This window comes from Plutella xylostella, chromosome 2 (genome assembly GCF_932276165.1).
Source record: "Plutella xylostella chromosome 2, ilPluXylo3.1, whole genome shotgun sequence".
Lineage (NCBI taxonomy): Eukaryota > Metazoa > Arthropoda > Insecta > Lepidoptera > Plutellidae > Plutella > Plutella xylostella.
In genome coordinates this window covers 1,590,148-1,611,504 of record NC_063982.1, presented here as the reverse complement: position 1 = coordinate 1,611,504, position 21,357 = coordinate 1,590,148, and the positions used below count along the sequence as shown (strand labels likewise).

General features: G+C 42.6%; 1 protein-coding gene across 1 annotated transcript in view; it reads left to right on the top strand.

The window, feature by feature from the left end:
- Window positions 1–21,152, top strand: part of LOC105381655 (zinc finger protein 850-like) — a 29,566-nt gene extending 8,414 nt beyond the window's left edge. Inside the window, exons 12-29 of the mRNA XM_048626798.1 lie at window positions 468–597; window positions 1,415–1,464; window positions 1,774–1,894; window positions 2,719–2,874; window positions 3,225–3,345; window positions 3,646–3,784; window positions 4,212–4,319; window positions 4,739–4,850; window positions 6,204–6,319; window positions 6,714–6,800; window positions 7,242–7,351; window positions 7,855–7,942; window positions 8,054–8,113; window positions 8,471–8,582; window positions 17,938–18,042; window positions 19,946–20,060; window positions 20,567–20,670; window positions 20,995–21,152. Coding sequence (XP_048482755.1) covers window positions 468–597; window positions 1,415–1,464; window positions 1,774–1,894; window positions 2,719–2,874; window positions 3,225–3,345; window positions 3,646–3,784; window positions 4,212–4,319; window positions 4,739–4,850; window positions 6,204–6,319; window positions 6,714–6,800; window positions 7,242–7,351; window positions 7,855–7,942; window positions 8,054–8,113; window positions 8,471–8,582; window positions 17,938–18,042; window positions 19,946–20,060; window positions 20,567–20,670; window positions 20,995–21,084 — 1,924 coding nt within the window. The 3' untranslated portion in view covers window positions 21,085–21,152. The remainder of the gene's footprint in view (window positions 1–467; window positions 598–1,414; window positions 1,465–1,773; window positions 1,895–2,718; window positions 2,875–3,224; window positions 3,346–3,645; window positions 3,785–4,211; window positions 4,320–4,738; window positions 4,851–6,203; window positions 6,320–6,713; window positions 6,801–7,241; window positions 7,352–7,854; window positions 7,943–8,053; window positions 8,114–8,470; window positions 8,583–17,937; window positions 18,043–19,945; window positions 20,061–20,566; window positions 20,671–20,994) is intronic.
- Window positions 21,153–21,357: the final 205 nt, after the last annotated feature.

The window sequence follows — 21,357 nt, the reverse complement described above, 5'->3', positions numbered from 1 at the left end:
GTACATGTTGTTGAAGATGTTAACTCATGTTGTTCTTATCGTAGCTCTGTATATTGGTCCACATAGTTAACTGTCTACCCTGGCCACTATATTTATAAACATACTGTATGTCCCCTTCGCATCGCCTTAAAAAGTTTTCCCGTCGGAATTCCACGATAAGAAGCCTATGTGTTAATCCAGGGTGTCAGCTATCTCTATACCAATGGGAGATTTTCTACCATAGACAAAAACAGATGGATCCGGCATGGATTGCAGTCCATTCAGCCAATACAAAAACCCAATGGATGTGAATTCAACCATATGCAATAACTAGCTGTTACTTTATGCATAATATTAAGTGTTAACTAGTTTAAGACAGCTTTGTACCATTTATGACATCTTCCGTTACGACATGCCGGATGCCATCTATTGGTCGATTTTGGAACTTATAAACGTCAAAAGAAAATCTCCCATTTACATTTTCACAGGCAGTTCCACGAAGCCAACAACGCGAGTTTGGTCTCCGGAGAGTACTCGTGTCGCGAGTGTCGCGGCGACTGTGTGTTCGCTACCGAGAGCGAACTGTTCGACCATGTGCACTTCCAACATAGCAAGCAGGTTAGTGGTGTACAGAATGTTGCTATAGTGAGCTAGATATAGATCTGTGTGTTCGCTACCGAGAGCGAACTGTTCGACCATGTGCACTTCCAGCATAGCAAGCAGGTCAGTGTTGTACAGAATGTTGCTATAGTGAGCTAGATATAGATCTGTGTGTTCGCTACCGAGAGCGAACTGTTCGACCATGTGCACTTCCAACATAGCAAGCAGGTTAATGTCCTTCTAGCCGAATTTCGACCACGGCGGCCAATCTCAATTGAGATCAGCCATCTACGCAGGAGTAGATTATAGTGCCCAAGTGTGTGCGCAGTACACAGGAGCATTCTCTGTTCCATCACTCTCATAGCCCAATGGGACGGATTGACCGACACGACTGGAGAGAGCTAGGCGCAGGACCGACTGCTTTACATGCGCATCCGACAGCATGGATCATTTCACTGTTTCGGACATCAGGTGATCAGCAAACAGGTTAGTGTTATACAGAATGTTGCTATAGTGAGCTAGATATATGTAGATCTGTGTGTTCGCTACCGAGAGCGAACTGTTCGACCATGTGCACTTCCAGCATAGCAAGCAGGTTAGTGTTGCACAGAATGTTGCTATAGTGAGCTAGATATAGATCTGTGTGTTCGCTACCGAGAGCGAACTGTTCGACCATGTGCACTTCCAACATAGCAAGCAGGCTAGTGTTGTACAGAATGTTGCTATAGTGAACTAGATATAAATATAGCAGTTCCATGAAGCCAACAACAAAAATGAAAAAAAAAAAGATTTGGCTCTTTTCACAGTAACTGAAAATCTATATTTCATGTTTCAGAAACGCTGGCAATGTCACGTCACTGGATGCGGCAAAACATTTTATCTCAGGTAACTAAATGAACATATAAGACGCTCTGCCTAGCTTGGGGTCGGATGGCCGTGTGTTAGACATCCCCACATGTTATTTACAAGCCGGTCCCGCGAGCTTCGCTTCGCCTTAAAAGTTTTCCCGTGGGAATACCGCGATAAATATAGTCTATGTGTTAATCCAGGGTGTCAGCTAATTCCATACCAAATTTCGTTAAAATCGGACAGCCGTTTTGACGTGAAGAAGTAACAAACATACACACATACCTACAACTTTCTCATTTATAATATTAGTACAATGGTTAATTAAACATAGAACTTTCTTTGCAGAGCGAACCTAACAAAGCACGGTCGCACGCACACGGACACACGTCGCTACGTGTGTCCCACGTGCGGGAAGCGGTTTTTAGATAAACAAACGTTGGACGAGCACTCTGTCACGCATTTACAGGTATTTACATAACATAAATGGAACGCAATCATAAATTATAGATGTATGAGGTGGCTTGCGGCCTTGACCTAACTACTTACTTAGAGCCTACTAGAGCCTACTAGAGCCCACTAGAGCTAGACGGTGTCCCACGTGCGACATGCGTACTACTAACCCCCGACGGAGAAAGAGGGGTATTTAAGGTAAACGTGTCTGTGGTAGCGTAACTCCCAAACGACAGGGTCCAAGGTAATATTACTTACTCCGAGTGTCCGTACTTACTCATTTTATATGAAACTCGACTGAGCCGTCACGGCGCACGGTCGCACTCACACAGACACACGTCGTAACGTGTGTCCCACGTGCGGGAAGAGATTTTCAGATAAACAGACGTTGGACGAGCACTCTGTCACGCATTTACAGGTACTATTAACCCTCGACGTATAAAAAGGAGCAATATAAACTGTCAGTTTACAAGAGGCTTGCCAGCATCATCGTGATACCTGAAATGAGACTTTCAGTTAGATAAAAAGCCAAAATTCGAGTATAACAATAACGTTTGCATGCCTCTTGTAAGCTGGCAGTTCTTTCTATGGTCCTAGACATTATTTACAGAACTACTACCTACACACTAAAGCCGAACTTACCTCCTAAACCTTTTCTATTCTATTCTCTGTGGAAGTACCTGCATCTGGCTCTGTCGAGTGCAACCTTTGTGCATATCCCCAAGGTCTAAACTTCCTTCCTAAACTTGGACCATTTCCCACCACGCTGGTCCACTGCGGGTTGGTCGGTTCTATACCTACCAGCTCTCAAACCTCCTTACAATTCTCCCTTAATTACAGATAAAGCCGTTCCAATGCCACGTCTGCATGAAGCAGCTGACCCGTCGCTCTCGACTACGCATGCATCTGCGCGCTCACAACGAAGAACCAAGCGTTAGGAGAGTACACGCTTGCGCGCTGTGTAAACGAGCCTTTAAGGATTGTGAGGCCGCTGCGGTGAGTTTAGATTAGCGCGTCCTCAAGTTTCCTCTACATCCCCCAAGTTTTCTTTGCATTTGTCAAGTTTTTTCACCAGTCATCTGCGTTGTATATTGCTAATATAATGGCGGTTATGTATTCGCAATAGCAAATATTGAGGTGACCACCTACGGTGACGCATCCTCAAGTTTCCTCAACATTAATCACCTATGCTATGACACCTGTCCTATGTCCTATAAAGCTGTTTTCATAAATTCCTACACAAAAACTACTACCTACTAGTTTTCAGTCCAGTTTCAATGTATTTATTAAACATAAAAAACACAGTACAATTAATAATGTAAAATCTTTCCCTCTTTCAATATTAGGAGCACGCCCGAACTTCAACAGCTTGCATAGAGATGACTGCAGTAGTGAAGAAAGAGAAGGAAGATATCCATCTGTCCCCCTCTAGCGGACTAGTCAAGTCTCCTAGTAAAGAAGATGAAGGTAATTTAGCCAAAGTATCGTATAGACTGCAAGTCTATAAAAGTTCCATCTAAAGGTTGTCTGTTTTCTTTTAGTTATAAACTAAACAAAATGGTCCAATTAAATAGTATTGTATAGGTAGTATCGTGAAAGAAGAACAATATGGCAATTTTGTTGCGGCCATGTTGCATTTACCTATGATCTAGGGTTGTACGCAAGCTACGCTTCGCCTATTCCCACGGGAAAACCTAAAAAAAATATGCTAACCTTTTAAGCTAGCCTGTTTTCTTACTGAATACTTACCTACCTTTTTTCCAACAGCCGCCAACCTATCAGAGAAAAGCATTCGCTATCAAGTTGAACCGACGGACGAAGAACTGAAGACACTGTCGGACGAAGCCAAACGACTTATTAGAATTGTCGAGATCGAAAAGGCATTCCGATGCGAGTATTGTGAAGAGTAAGATATTTTAGTTATTAAATTATCTGTAGGGGTGTATACCTGTACATGGCTCACTCAAATGGGACCTTTATCCATATCCCCTTAAGGTCTAGGCTGCCCTCCTAAGCTTGGACCATTTCCCACCACGCTGGTCCACTGCGAGTTGGTGGGTTCACACATAGATGTGCAGGTTTGCTCTCTTTCTTCACAATGTTTTCCTTCACTGCGAGAGCACTTGAATTCCTTATTTTTCTAAATTAATAAATAGATCAACGATGTCCGAGGGTTAAGGGGAAGGTACTTTATTAATGAAACGAACCCCTAATTAATTACATTATATTGGTACACGGCCGGATTTATAAACCTACACCCCCAAATATCTTATTCGCTAGACCACCACAGCACTATAATGTACTAAATTGATATACATATATTCGTCCGCCAGTGTGTTCTACCTAGAAGAAGGTCTCAACGAGCATCGTCAAGTGCACAAGGGAGTGAAGAACCCATTCACGTGTCACATCTGCAAAGTCAGCTTCGCTACTTATTCTAGGTTTGTTAATTTACGGCTACCATAACTACACTCACGGGCAATGAAAAAGTTCCACCTGCCATTGTCGTTCTGTATGACACTGGAACTTTTTAATTGCTCGTGAGTGTATAATCTCAACACACCAAAAGAGCCTCCACAAGTGGTATATCGCCTAGACGGACGTATTCGGGACTGTCACTGTTAGCCACAAATCCTAACTATATCCAGGAAATAAAAGGTTGACCTTCCTATTTTCTCGAGCAATTAAGACGTGACAAAATTTCTCCGTCGCGTTCGTTGTCACGGCTGCGCAATGTGAGTGAGCGCCATGAAAAATTGCGCCCCGTGCTAGCCCTTCAGCTCAAGATTTATAATATTTATTTGTGATTGTCAAACGGCAAAGCCATACCAGTAATAAATACAATTTGTTTATTCAACAGATGTACAACGCACAAGACAACCCACGGCTACTACAAGCGGCCGCTCGGCTCGCAGGACGCCGGCATACTGGGCTACGGAGGCTTCCCTGTAGCCAAACACTTCCTGTGTGAGGTAATGTGTAGGTAGTGTGGGGTAATGTGTAGGTAGTGTGGGGTAATGTGTAGGTACACACACATGTACAACTCACGGCTACTACAAGCGGCCGCTCGGCTCGCAGGACGCCGGCATACTGGGCTACGGAGGCTTCCCTGTAGCCAAACACTTCCTGTGTGAGGTAATGTGTAGGTAGTGTGGGGTAATGTGTAGGTAGTGTGGGGTAATGAGTAGGTACACACACATGTACAACTCACGGCTACTACAAGCGGCCGCTCGGCTCGCAGGACGCCGGCATACTGGGCTACGGGGGCTTCCCTGTAGCCAAACACTTCCTGTGTGAGGTAATGTGTAGGTAGTGTGGGGTAATGTGTAGAGCTGAAATTAATATGTACAAAGGTTCCACTCGAGAGAGCCGCGTACAAGACTTCGCCCTCTCTCAGAATTATTTTTATAAACGCGTAAGTTATGAAGACTGTGAATATGAATGTTTTTTATTCTTTCACGTCAAATTACTGAACATAAGTATTATCATGAATTTTGGTATGCAGTTAGCCGACAAAATGGATTGACCAATGTACATTAGGCTACTTTTTATCCCAGAATTCCCAAGGGAAAACTTTTAAAGCGTATCTCACTCTCACGGGAAAAGCTAGTCCGGTAATGTTTAAATGTGTATACAGTGGCGGATTAACCTATTTATTAGAGTCTTCTCTTAAATCCTTGAGTAGTATGTGAATGATTTTTCAATTATACAGCAATTTTTTTGTCCACTTCGATCGTGTACGGTTTGATTTTTGAGAATAGCAGGCAACTAGACTTTTTTCTAGTTTGCAAACATTGAAAATATACCAGTAGAATAAATAGTTCCTCATTGGGAAACATTGTTTCCAGTTTCCACGCCGACGATTTTGGCAAAAATGAGGCTTGCGCGCACTAACGCGCGTTACCTGTGCCGTGTGATAGCTTGGCGTACCTGCGCAGTTGTAACGGTGGTGATACTTACGCGTGTCGTAGGCCTTTAAAGCCGCGTACACACCGGGCCAACGAACGCCCAACGAACGCCAACGGTTATCCCAACGATGGATATTAACATACATAATACAGGGCAGATTGCAGAAACGAAGGCCAACGAAAAACGTTCGTTGGCGTTCGTGGGCCCGGTGTGTACGCGGCTTTTGACAAGCATTTTTTTCTTAATGTTTTACTTCCATTTTTATAGAAAAGTTATAGGACGTTTTAGCTATTTTGTCACTCTTTGTCAAGGAACAAATTGTTCTCAATTAGGGGCCTACACAGGCTTTGTGCTTAGGGCCTCCGATGCTCTTAATCCGCCACTGTGTGTATACCTACATATTATTCCTATTTCAGGACTGCGGTCGCTCGTACCTCCACTGGACATATCTGCAAGTTCACAGAAGAATGAAACACGCGAATGACAACTATGTATACGAATGCACTGTGTGTAGCATCACCTTCCCTAATAGGTATGTTATTCATTTATTATATCTTATAGAAGGTACACGAAAGGAAAGGAGTCCCTTGATTACTCGGGGTGGTGAATAGAGCCTCCTCCTCCTCTAGTGACAAATTACCTTTCAGTCCGCTTAACTAAGCTTAGCGCCTAGCGACCGCTTAGCCTGTATCAATGCCGCCAGTCACAAAGATTTTAGAACATTTGTTTCACTAAAGTCTACTAAATTATTGACTCGATAGGATATTTATTATTAATGGCAACAAAATATTCGATTTGATTTGATTAGGCACTAGGCGCTAAGTAAGCTGTATGCTAGTGCGGACGTAGATACTTCAATTAGTTAGTCCAGTTTTACTACAGCCTTGTATAAATAATTATAATGAACAGACAATTTTATATTTTAGTTGGAGCCTGGCGTATCATAAAAAGAAATGCCACGGCAAAGACGGTCAAGAGGAACCCACGAAGAAGCCTGCTAAGGAAGATTACAGGTAGTAATAAATACTTACCCGGAACGTAAAATAGACAGTGTTATAATTTTCAGTTTTCGATAACTATAATAAAATAACACAAAAATTGTTATACAAGGTAATTGAACAAATACATAATAATTAGCACCTTATCAAACACCCTAAGTGGTGTAAGATTTATTGCAAATTCGCATTTATTATTGAAAAATCTTTTAAATGTGAGTTATTATTGTTTGAAATAGTCAACCAAATGCTTTATCTATCTACGTGTAATTAGACAAATAAGCCTATAGGAACCAAAATCATTTATTTATAGACACTTTATTGTATACACAAAACAAAGACAAAAAGGCGGGCTTATTACCAAAAAGAAATTTCTTCCAGCCAACCCTTGATTGGGAAAACTAAAGTGATATACACACGAAACTCTTTTATATATGCAATATTATATTTTTTCCCCAGGATACCGTGCCGAGATTGCGACGAAGTTCTGCCGAACAAGACCGCTCTGTACAAGCACCGCAAGAACAAACACTGCCACGGCAATGATATCATCAGTGAGACTAAACCAGGTTAGTTAGTAACTATGAGAGCCTGTTTTACAATGTGTGGATAATGGCTACCTGTGGTATAAAAGACATGCTGTCACTGTCTAAAACAAAATTACAGAGAGATTTTGACTTTTATATTAAGATGAACGTGAATCTAAGGGTGGGTTGCACCATTTAACTTTAACTATTACAAACGTCAAATCTCTTGAAGATTGATCTCTCTCGTCAAGGGATTTGACGTTTGTAATAGTGAAAGTTAAATGGTGCAACCCACCCTAAGGATTAAATGAATGAATAACTCAGGGGCTTTGTCTGTTTTTTTTTTGTCAAATTCGTAAATATCATCGAAACCCTCTTCCCCATATCAAAAAGACGTTCCTATAGCAGAAATCACTGTACCAATAAATTTTACATGAACAACGAGAAGCTGTTAAATATGACCCTTCTTTCGGCCTTCTATACCTACCACCTACCCTTTTGAAAACCCTGTATAAGTATAAATTTGATCTCGCCGTTGTTTTCAGACATGTCCGGTGGCTTCTATTGTCTGTGGTGCTCGGCGCGTTATAACAGCCGGGCTGCTCTGGAAACTCACGCCAAGATACATCTCAGGTGATACTGTCGTTGGACTCCATTCCATGCAAAAGGCTTCGGTATAAGTTTTCCATTACCATAGCAATTTCCATTAAAAAAATATAAGAATACTAATTTTTCCATTCCCAGATCGGTGCCCCGCTCACCTGCGCGCACGCAATGCGATTTGTGCGGACTCAGCGCTTACAGGTCTGTCTGTCACATCAGTTCACATAGCCTACTCGTATAACCAACTTAAGTACCTATGTAGATTTAGAATCTAATTAACTATGTTCTTTTAAATAAACTACATTGTAAGATCATGGCTAGGGCATGTTGTGCATTATGACGTTAGTAGCTTTTCTGTAAGTTTCACAGTTGAAAATGTCAACATTGAGTGTGGAATTCAGCGGTTTGATTAGCTGAATTATCGTTGAGTAAGTTCATGTTTAAGATGAAGTGTGAAACTCTGCTTTTGTCCTACTCACATTTTAACAGTTAATCTTTCTGCAATATCCGATTCGATACTACGCAAAACTATTCTAACTTTCTTTCGTGGCTTCACAGGACATCGTTGTCTAACCCAGCGCGCACGCCGTGTCCGCGGTGCGCGCGGCGCGTGCGCGTGCGCACAGACTTGCGGCGTCGCGACCACGCGCACACCGTCGTCGTTATTGAGGTATACATGTAGATAGATATTCTTTGACATGGGGTCTCCTAATGCTCCTAGTACTTTTACATACATTTAAAAAATAAAATACCGATTGATAATGGATTTTTAACGGATTTGTCCTTTGATAAATATAACAGATAGATTGAATACGATCTTAAACAATTAGTTAGTATCTACTTCCGTTTTCATGACTTTATAGTTGGACTGTAGCATTGAACAAATCCATAAACACTGCCAATTATTGAACCACAGACTGAACAGCCCCGCATTGTGATTGAAACTAAATGAAGACAAATACAGTTCCACCATTATAATATGAAAGTCTACTTACTTACAGATAATATTTAGCAAAATAACCAGATTAACTTTAGTGATGTTCCATTATATCACAATAAAGAATAGTGAGAACTTTAGAAATAAATCCATAGTGTTGTAGGTAGTCACTTTATGTAGGAATATTTTTTTTTGTTCCCTTATAAAGACTGACCTTATCATTGACTTCCTAAAAAAGGTGATACCGTCACTGACTACGCATGAAGAATTTCATGTTGAGAAACGTGTCATCAACACGGACAGACACTCGTCCTTTATAATCGGCATACGTGAAGACAAGTTTGACGAACTTAAAACTCCCACTCTATGGCCACCGGGTGTAAAATACTCGGACTGGTTTCTCGCTCGTCCCCGCCACCAGCGGGGCCACCGTGAGTCATCCCCAACCCGAGGCAGCGGTCCCGCGCCCCGCGTCGCCGCCGCCTCCGACTAGCCCCGACGCCGCCCGAGCGCCGCCGACCACTGCGCGACCAGCTCCGCCGACTTACATTACTGTGACTCACCAAAATGCGCAGTCACTTAACAATAAGACAAGGCGCCTCGAAGCGCTGCTACTGCACGATTTAAAATGTGATATTTTAGCGATAAGTGAGCACTGGTTACCAGTAGATAAGTTAAAGTCCACAACTATCCTTAATTATAAACTTGTGTCGAGTTACTGTCGTCCCAACATTGAGCATGGTGGCACTTGCATTTATATTAAAAATAATTTAAAAGCCCAACCTATTGCCGAATTGTGCAGTCTATCTGTAGAACAGGTTTGCGAAGTGTCTGCGGTTAAACTCGTAGACTTAGGACTAGCGGTAGTTTGTGTGTATCGCTCTAATTTGACGCACTGTAATGAATTCTTCCCCGTGTTCGAGTCTTTGCTGAGCGAAATTGTTGTACTTAATTTTCCTAGCGTAATCATTGTAGGAGATTTTAATATTGATACCTTAGTAGTGTCACATAATAACAAAATGCTACTTGACACAATCACATCGTATGACATGGTGAATATTGTGGATTTCCCAACGCGCGTGCATGGGACATCCAGCACATCCCTGGACCACGTCTACGTGCGGCGCCGCTCGGGGGGGCCCGGCGGCGCGCGCGCGGCGCCCGTCACTACGCACATCGGCGACCACCTCGCCGTGCGCGCGCAGCTAGACTGTGCGCCTCCGTCTCGCGCGCCCCGCACTGCGCGGATCAGAGAAATAAGTCGTGCTAATAAAATGAACTTTGTTGCCGCCGTACGAAGCGTCGACTGGGAAGCCATCTACACTGCACCAGCCGATAGTACCGACGTGCTTGCAACACGTATTCTTGAGATACTGAGCAGTAAATTTAGTATATGCTTCCCCTATAAATCCAAGACGTTTACTGCAAAGAGTGAGCGTTGGATATCGGAACACACTCTTAACATTAAAAGATTACTGTTCGACCTACTAGAACTCAACTCTAAAATTGACGATCCAGACTTGCACACTATGGTGAACGAAACGACGGACAAGTACAAAAGTATGCTAGCTCTGGAGCGCACGAGTTACTTCACTCAAAAAATTGCCAGTAATGAGAACAAGTGCAAGGCAATGTGGGGCGTGATTAACACTGAGCTGGACCGCGGCAACCGCTGCTCACTCGATTTTACCGCTTTGGTGAAAAGTCCTGATGGCTCAAACTACTCATCCAAACGAGAGCTACTCGATGCGATGAATGAGCAGTTCGTTGGCGCGGCGGCGGCGTGCGGCGCGCCGGCCGCGGCCGTGCCGCTCGCGCTGGCCATGCTGCACGGGACGCGCCGCCCACTCGACCACTCTCTTCGACTCAAGCCATTTACTCCGCATGAAGTTTACGCGATTATCGTGAAGAGGATACCCCGCAAACCGAGCAAAGATATTTATAATATATCTTGCGAACTACTGAGCCTTGTAGCTGACTCGGTCGCCGTCGCCTTATCCACCCTATACAATCGATGTATAAAGGAAGGCATCTACCCAGCAAGCCTCAAACGGGTGAAAATATCACCGCTGTATAAGGGAAAGGGTAAGAGAGAAGACGGAAATGCATACAGACCAGTCGCTATAATACCTACACCAGCAAAGGTCCTGGAGAACGGACTAAGCGCACGGCTCACAATGTTCCTGGATGCTGGTAACCTCCTCTCCGATAAACAGTTCGCGTACAGAGCTGGCCGGTCCACCACGGACCTCGCGCGGGAGGTGGTGTGGGGAGTGCTCTCCGCACGAGAGTCCAACCGGCACGTCGCTGTACTCTGTTGTGACTTGTCGCGTGCCTTCGATGTGGCCGACCACTCCGTCATAGCTGCGAAACTCGAGCACTACGGCATCAGGGGCCCAGCCTTGCAGCTCCTAGTTGACTTCATGTCTAACAGAGTGCAAACTGTGGTAGGTGAGGGAGGTGCATCTAGGTCGCGAGAAATGGGTACTGACCTCGGCGTTCCACAAGGTTCGTCGCTGTCAAATATCATCTTCTCGCTACTAATGAACGACCTCCCAAATTCCATTCCTGATGCCCAAGTCACCATGTACGCGGATGACGTGGCCGCGACGGTCACGGGCAGCTCGGTCGACGACCTGGAGCGGCGGCTGTGTCTGGTCGCTGGGCAGCTAGCACACTGGTTTCAGGCTAACGGGCTTGCTCTCAACCCTAAAAAAACTCAGGTGATGCTGTTCAACCTGGCCGGTAGACGCAGCCGTCCGCTACAAGTGAAAGTAGGGAGCGAAGACCTGTTCCAGGTCGATACATCTTGCTTCCTCGGATTCAAAGTCGACTGTGGCTTGTCCTGGAGTGACCATATAGATTGGCTCTGCGGACGCCTAGGCGGCGCTTGCTTCGCTCTCCAGAGACTTGCAGGAACGGTGCCGCGCGAGGTGGCCAGATCCTGCTACTTTGCAACGATCCAATCCCTCCTCACGTACGGCATCGAGCTGTGGGGCCGCGCGGCGGACTGGCACCGGGCATTCGTAATGCAGAAGCGGGCAGTGCGCGCTATGGCTCGAATTAAGTCAGATGAGTCGGCACGCCAGTATTTTGTTTCTCTGGAGATACTGACGTGTCCATCACTGTACATACTTAGTGTAGCCTTGTTTGTGCGGAAGAACCTGCACTTGTATAAAGAATGCCGGGGTGCCCGCCGCCGCGGCCAGCTGCTCGACGTGCAGCACAGGCTCGCGAGGAGCGAGCAGTCCGTGTATGTGTGTGGTCCGGGAATCTACAATAAACTACCTAATGATGTAAAAAGTATGCAGACACTACAAGGATTTAAATACAAACTCAAAAAATGGCTCGCTACGCAGGCATTCTACACGGTAGGAGAATTCATCGACAGGTAGAATTAATGATTGTCTCTTTATCTGACAATTTCTATTTTAATAATGTATCAATGTGATAATTTTAATTTGTTTTTATATTATATTATTTTATTATTTGTTACTGTGACATTGAAACTAATTGAATTTTCGTAATTATTCTATTTTATCTTGACATTGTTTGTGACAATTTTTGGATATACTTAATTATTTAATTTTAACTTTGGTGTACTGATGTATAACTTTTAATATTGACATGTAATGAATAATTATCAATAAACAAATCTAATCTAATCTAATCTAAAGTAGGTACAACAAAGCAAATATTTAAGTTCAATATAGGTCAAATATGATCCCTTATTTGATACAACATTAACACAACTAGTTTGAATATCTTCTACATTCATTGGTAATAAAAAAGCCACACTGTGTAAGGAGGTATAATTAAGTAATGCTAATTAAAATAAGCGAGTCTTACAACATTTCATAATAGCTCAAAGGTATTTTAAAATACCATTACTGGTCATAAAAAAATAAAGATTTGATGCTTTTTTTTTTGCAAAGCATTCATTCGCTACAATTTACATTAAGCATAGAACAAACACATATTATAATACCTAGGTATCATCAAATAAATTATATAGCCAAAATATATGATAAACTCATTAGTATGTACCTATGCTAATAAATTAAACCATTAATTTAGGTTACTACGGTTATAAGGACTCTATTAAATTCATGAAAAGCTTCCTATGTTTGTGCTAAATAACTAATATTACTTCCAGTTGTTAACCATCGTTAAAAAAGATTCTCTTTTTGTGCAATGTAAATAGATACCATTATCGTATTTAATATTATACTTTCTTACCTAAACGAATAAAATAATATGTTCACGGGAATGGTCGAGGTTAATTCGCTTAACATGTAAGTAACCGATTGAATAAACGAAACGTATACCTAAATACGCTTTGCTACTGATGTTTAATGTGTAATAAAATTATTGTTTTATTAGATTAACATTATGAATGAAACGGTCTTAGTTAAAACGCTTCGATTGCGTGTTTGTAAGTACGTCGAACTACGGACGCTTGGTTAGGCGGCAATAACATAAAATAACTAAGAAAACATACTTAGTAAGTACCTAGGAATAGGAACAGGTCTATAACGCCTGGCCGAATAGAAGATAATTCACCAAATAATAAATATAAATTAAATACGAATCAAGGTTTGTTGTATGTTATTCGCAATGTTATTGTCAAATAGAGCATAAGTTTACATTTATAATAGTTATGATAGCCATAGGGGGGCTTGTCGCTCACGTCCGTAGGTACAAACCCTAGTTACCCTACACGTGTCCCCTGGGTGGTGCTAACGAGTGACAACGCCGAATGTCGGGCGGCGGTAAATCGACCCGACCTCCTCTCCTAGCAGAGGCGGCGATCTCCCGCCGTAAAAAAGGAGAATCACCAACACGCCTGCCAAGCGCGGTGATTATGGCAAATACACCTCCTGATGGAAAAAACAAAGCCCCGGCCCCCAGTCCCCGGCAGCCCCGCTATCCCGGACTCCGGTAGCGGTCACGGTAACGGCGGGGCAGGGGGTGCGAAGAATCTCCGGCAGAGAGTCGGCTACCAGCCCAACCGACCCTTGCACCTGGCAACATATAACGCACGGACACTGAGGGAAGACGTGAAGATAGAGGAGCTGGAAGAGGAAATCAGCAAGTTAAAATGGGACATTATAGGGTTATCCGAAGTCCGACGAGAGGGAGAGGATACGGAAATTCTCCAGTCCGGAAACTTGCTGTACCACCGGGAGGGCGACCAACTGTCCCAAGGGGGTGTCGGGTTCATCGTCAACAAGTCCCTCGTCAACAACATCGTTGAAATCGGAAGTGTGTCGACACGGGTTGCGTACCTCATCCTGCGAATATCTAAACGATACTCAATGAAGGTCATACAGGTTTACGCACCCACATCTAAGCACACCGATGATGAGGTCGAACTTGCGTATGAAGACGTATCGTCTGCCCTGCGTAAGCTCACTACTCATTTCACGGTGGTGATGGGAGACTTTAACGCGAAACTCGGAAAACAAGAAGGCGGCGAGACGAAAGTGGGGTCACATGGATTTGGAGTCCGGAACCATCGTGGGCAAATGCTGGCTGACTTCTTGGAGAAGGAGGGCCTCTATATGATGAACTCCTTCTACAAGAAGAAGCCACAAAGGAAGTGGACGTGGATTAGCCCCGATGGGAAGACTAAAAACGAGATCGACTTCATATTGACGGATAAGAAGCACATATTCAATGATGTCTCAGTGATCAGTAGGGTTAAGACCGGCAGCGATCACCGACTCGTAAGAGGCACTTTGAATATAAACTGCAAAATAGAACGCTCCCGTCTAATGAAGTCCACGCTCCGTCCTACTCCTGCTCAAATGCAGGATCCCGAAAGCTTTCAGTCTGAGCTTTGCGACCGCCTGATATGTTTAGAGAATTGCGTTACAGTTGACGATTTAAATAATAGGTTTGTGGAAACTGTCCGAGAGGTAGGATCGAAATATTTTTCGTCCCGAACCAACCGAGGACCTCAAAAACTCTCAGTTGGGACTCTGAGTCTCATAAGAGAACGGAGAGAAATGAGGTTGCAGTCTTCAGTTGATATGGTCGAATACAGACGTCTAAACAGACAGATCGCCAAAGCAAGACGTTGCGATATGAGACGCTACAATTGCAAGCGCATTCAAGACGCAATAGAGCAAAACAAGGGCTCCAAAGTCTTTGCTAGAGATCGACCTGTTCGGCAGACTCTGTTGACCCAACTGAAGACCGACACTGGCAACACCGTTTCATCAGTGCCCGAAATTCTGGGAGAAATTGAGAGATTCTACGGACAGTTATACACCACAACACAAAACCCTATTACCAGCGGTGCTCACGACAGCCGAGCGCCACTCACCCGACACTATACCGAAGATATTCCGGACGTCAGTCTAGACGAGATTAGTATAGCTCTCAAACAGCTAAAAAACAACAAAGCTCCGGGAGATGATGGAATAACGACAGAACTTCTGAAAGCCGGCGGTAGACCGATTTTAATAGCACTTCGGAGGCTGTTTAATTCCGTCATACTCGAAGGCACAAGCCCGGAGGCATGGAGCAGAAGTGTAGTGACTTTGTTCTTCAAGAAAGGCAACAAAGCCCTATTGAAGAATTATAGACCCATTGCACTTCTGAGCCATGTGTACAAGCTGTTTTCGAGAGTTATTACGAATCGTCTCGAGCAAAGACTCGACGACTTCCAGCCACCCGAACAAGCCGGGTTCCGAAAAGGCTATAGTACCATAGATCATATACACACGCTTCGGCAGGTTATACAGAAGACCGAGGAGTATAATCTACCTTTATGTCTAGCGTTTGTGGACTATGAGAAAGCCTTTGATTCTATTGAGCTCTGGGCGATGCTTCAATCCCTTCAGCGGTGCCATATAGACTATCGCTATATCGAGGTGTTGAGATGTATGTACAATGCTGCCACAATGTCAGTTCGATTACACGAACATAGCACAAAACCGATCCAGTTGCAAAGGGGCGTGAGACAGGGAGATGTTATTTCTCCGAAACTGTTCACCTGTGCACTGGAAGATGTTTTTAAGCTTGTAGAGTGGAAAAGACTGGGCATTAACGTCAATGGCGAATATATCTCTCATCTACGATTTGCTGATGACATAGTGATTATGGCGGAAACGCTGGAGGAGTTAGGCGAAATGCTCACAGACCTCAATGATGCCTCTAAACAAGTTGGGCTGAAAATGAACATGGACAAAACAAAGGTCATGTCGAACGAACATGTTTCATCATCGCCCGTAACTGTAGGAGGTGTCACCATCGAAGTTGTCGATCAGTATCCCTACCTAGGACAAGTGATCCGATTAGGTAAATCCAACTTCGATAAAGAGGTAGCTCGTAGAATCCAACTCGGATGGGCAGCGTTCGGGAAATTACGACACATCTTCACTGAAAACATACCTCAGTGTCTGAAAACAAAAGTTTTCAATCAGTGCGTGTTGCCAGTGATGACTTACGGAGCCGAGACGTGGTGCTTCACCAAAGGGCTTATCCACAAGCTCAGAGTTGCTCAGCGTGCTATGGAAAGGGCTATGTTAGGCGTGTCCCTGCGAGATAGAATTCGTAATGAAGAAATCCGCAGGAGAACTAAAGTTACCGACATAGCCAAAAGGATTAGCACGCTGAAGTGGCAATGGGCTGGCCACGTAGCCCGCAGAGCCGACGACCGCTGGAGTAGAAAGGTTCTGGAGTGGAGACCCCGTGTCGGCAAACGGCGTGTCGGTCGCCCCCCAACCCGTTGGTCTGATGATCTGCGGAAGGTAGCGGGAAGCCGCTGGATGCAGATGGCGGGTGACCGTTTGGGGTGGCGATCGTTAGGAGAGGCCTATGTCCAACAGTGGACTACAGAAGGCTGAGAGAGAGATGATAGCCATATTGCTAAATCATATTTAACTGTAGGGTTCATACATCATCTCAAGTCTGCATACAAATAGTTCCTTTGTCATGTGTCATTTTTAATCGTACTCTTATCGAAATGTAAAAGGTATTTCATTATAATTAAAATATTGTATAAATAAATAATTACTGAATAATTATTTGCTAAGCTCAAATATGTTTTTTTCATAAATAAACATTTAGGTACATACGAGAAAAAAAAAAAAAACAGGTATTTTTTACGAAATAGGACTGCCCAACAATGTTTTGTTATATCTAGTCTACGTTACTGAAAATAAATATTTTCTATTTTTGTATTTGTATTTGACATAATGAAATTATATAACTTATTCTAACTAAGGCATAAAAAGTTGTATTATCTGACTTGCGGCGTCGCGACCACGCGCACACTGTCGTCGTTATTGAGGTAATTAAGCTCTCACATCTCGATAAATCCGGGACAGTAAAAAATCTAACGTATCTGGTGTACGTACATGACCCCCTCAGTAGCATTGTTACTATAAGAGGGGGGTCAGGTTTTTCTGCACCTGACGTACCAATGGGTCGCCGGGACGTGAGCGGTTAAGTAAGTACTTACCTAGTTATACCTACAAAGTTTGGTGACCCAGGGGTCATTTTGAAGAACTTTCGCTTTACGACTTTTAAGCGACTACGCCCACACCGTCGTCGTTATTAAGGTATAGATATATAAGTATTATTTGAACACAAAACACACAGGACATAAGAAAATTATAGAAGTAATTATAATATAAAGGCACAAAAGCTAGTATTATCTGACTTGCGACGTCGCGACCACGCGCACACCGTCGTCGTTATTGAAGTAGTTATACATATACAGGGTGTTGTACTTCATATTATTAGGCATATTTTCTATGATATCTATCAAGATATGAAAGAACTGGCTTGTGTGCTTGTGACAGACCACAGTCGCAGAAACTACACCGACAAGCAGTAAGGGCGAGGCCCCATTGGTATATTGCGTCGTCGCTGCTATATATTTTTTGACCGCTCCTTTGCCGCGACAATAACGACACGAAATGAAGTCGTTTTTTTACGTAGAATTTTACAATTACTTGTTAAAAGTCATAATATAACTCTAGCAACGCAGCGCAACTCACCAAGGGGGCCTCAACTTAATACAGTGGTGACACGTTTAATAATTCTGTCTTCAAAGTCTTTGTTAACGTTACAGGTCCCGGGTTTGAACCCGACGCATGCGGAGGTGATGGCGGCCATCAACAACAACGACATTTGCACGGACAAAATCATGGATGTCAACAAAATATCTTTTGCAAAGGTACATAAACTACTTTATTTTCAGTTCTGTAACATTAAGAAAATGTTCCAAAAGGTGAAAACAATAAACCTATCGTCATCAAAAAGTACTTTCGGCTAACGTGTTATCGGACAAGCATTATTTCCGTGAAGCAACCTTGTCGCCGATCTGTGCTTTTGAGGAACCGCTCTATCGGAGAACAATAATTATTAAACGGTTCGGAGCTCTACAAAGTCCAGTTATAAGACATTTTACCTTAAAATTGGAACCAAATCTTGTTCGTTTATCTACTGAGATTTGTCCGCCATTTGCGGTTGTTTTGGCTATATCCTGGTCATACCTAAATCGATTTTAGATTAAAATATGTCATTTTAAAGCTTATAAATTGACTATGTTTATAAGCTTTAGTGCCTGATTTTTTTTTCAGATAAAATTCTTTTTTAATTAAGGGTTTTTGTTTTAACCTTTTGAAATATTTTCTTAATGTTTTAATTATTTTGAAGCACTGTGTCTAAATTAAGTTGAATATTGCGAATTTAATGATTGTAATTAGTTAACTAGGGTGTCACTGATGCAAAACAATCAAAAAAGTAATTATATAATGGTTAGTTTTTTAAATATTTGGCTTTTAAACATAAATTTTGGCAAAATTATAAAAAAAACTTAAAACTTAAATAACTCAGAAATGGTTGACTTTCGGATAATGCGTTATGGGGTTCAATCGACTGGAAATGGCTTCGACTATAACCCATTTGAAGGAATACATCGACTTACCAATGAAACTGTATATTTCTCTATAATTTCTTTGGAGAGGTGTGTGATATGATTAAATAAATGTGTCTGTTCTTGGATATGTGCATTTAGTGAATGGAGCCAATCCTCATTTATGGCTGATAATCATAATCACGACGCACCCACACTCCCATGTCGCCGCCATTGTTGTGCCTCAGTGTTTAGTTAGCGAGATTCCTTCCGCCTTTTTTCAACATCGATGGTTTTAGTAATTAATTTAAGTTTTGCTTTTCTTGTGATGGAATGTTAGGGTAAACGCCTTCTCTTATTTTTTTCAAACCTTAATTTCGTGTTTAGTAGGTATGTCCTCCGCATTAAAATGTGGAGAACATACTTTGCTGTATTTTGTTGGACTCAGCCTGTGGATTAGTTTAATTCATTGCTGCTTCAATGCAGTGTCAGGAAATCTAAATAAAACTGAATATTTAATTCATAATAAACATGACGCCCCCTATTTATTTTTTATCCGGCGGCATCCGGCCTGAGTACATCCCTTACTAGTATTTCTATTTGACACTAGATGGCGCATCCAGTAATTTAGAATGTTCTAGAAGTAAAATAAAATATAATTTAAAATATTACTACGCGTGAAAATATACTTTGCTTTCGTCCAAATATCTTCTATCATCACTTTAGCTCTTACATCCAACAATGCAACAACTTCATTTTGATCGAGAAACACGTAAAATAAAATCATTTCAAGACTCAACTGTACCGCTCAAGCTCGGGACCTGTCACGCACTGATGTCAGCACCCCAAGCGTGGAGTAACTGAACTACAGACCGTGTGACGACAGGTCGAACTTGGCTACGTCACGGCTACGTTGCTTACAACAGCTCTACTATGTATTTGCTTTGTGGTCCGATGACATCTGCAAGGTTGCGGGGAAGCAGTGGCCCAGAGCGGCACAGGGCCGTAAGAATTGGCGTACAAATAAGGAGGCCTATACCCAACAGTGGGCTATAGAAGGCTGATGATGATGATAATAATGATGATGATGAATTGAAGATGTCATGAGGTTGCAACAGACGTTGTGACGGTGTATCCACTGGATCCTGTGTACCACACATCATCTGCTATAACCTCAAGTCGTTCGCCGCCAAATGGCACCCTTATTTTTCAATATTTTCAGGGCACGTCAAGTGTGCGGCCGTGTTCAGAGCGCGCCCTCTCCATACTGTCTGGTTTGCAGAGACCGGTGCCATGGAATATGCCGGAACAGACATCGACCCCTAGTCAGAGTAATGGTATGAGTTAATGATGTCGCATAGTATTGGAGTAATATTTATAAAAATCATGTCTTATCAAGATAAATAGAAAAATGTTGGTTCTAATGCAGCCATGTAATATAAATTATTTGGTGAAGGAAAACATTGGGAGGAAACCTGCACATCTAGATTCTAGATGTGTACCCTAACTGCATAATATAAAAAAACTGCTATTATGGCTCGCGACCTAACATAGTTATAGCGAAGGCCTAAAACAGAGTGTTGTCCAACACTAAACAATTACAAGATGATGATAACGAGTGCTAAGTAGCATTTAACTAATGGTTCGTTCATACAGACCGGCTACCCTTAGTCACAACTAATGGGTCGATTACACCTAACGAGTACAGTGGTCAGACAGTATCCTCGGCCGATCTTCGACCAATGAACGGCTAGCAAGTGACCGAGTGCGCGGCCGAGGACACTGACTCGTAACTGTATTCGTTAGGTGTAATCGATCCATAATATGTATCTATTTGTCACAGCCATGGAAGACATGTGGCGCGCGCGCAGCGTTGTGGCGAGTCACGTGCGACTCCCCACTATACTGCAGCGCGGGTACACTCTGTCTAGATTAACTGAGGGGAAGGTAAATTTGTTTGCTACAATATTCTAGTAGTGGTAAAAACTCTGCTTTAATTGAACTTAAACAACATAAGTTTATTAGTCTCCAAAAAAAATTGTTGAAAAGTGCATGTGTCGAATATCCCGTATATTCATGCCATCGAGTCAGGTTTGACAAATTAGCTTGAGTTGCTGACTGCACAGGTATACTGGCAGAAATAATGAGTAAATACCAGAAACACATGGTATGTTCCAAATATATTTAGCGCTAAACGTTCATACAGGTTTAACCCTTCCTTAAACTTAGTTTAAACTTCTTTGTTGTAATAAAGGTAATGTTTTTTCACAGGAGGCGGCAGAAACGAAAATAGAACAGTTGATGCGAAATCCAAATGAAAACATGACGACGCTACAAAAAGACCCTGTCTCGATGAACTAATTATTATTTTACAATGGATTTTTAGCCTGTAACGGAAAATTTGAGCGTTATAGTAGCTATGCGGTATATCTAAAATATGGTATATGTAAAATTGTTAATCATTTCTTGGTGTACAAATAAAGAGTACTCTATCTATCTATCTATCTAAGCCCGAAACTGAAATCAGAATTTCAATATTCGCGAAAAAAAAAAACATAGATATATTAGTTGGTCACGTGACTTTTTACTATGGAGAAGTAATACGAAAAGTGAACGGGCTTAGATATAACAAGC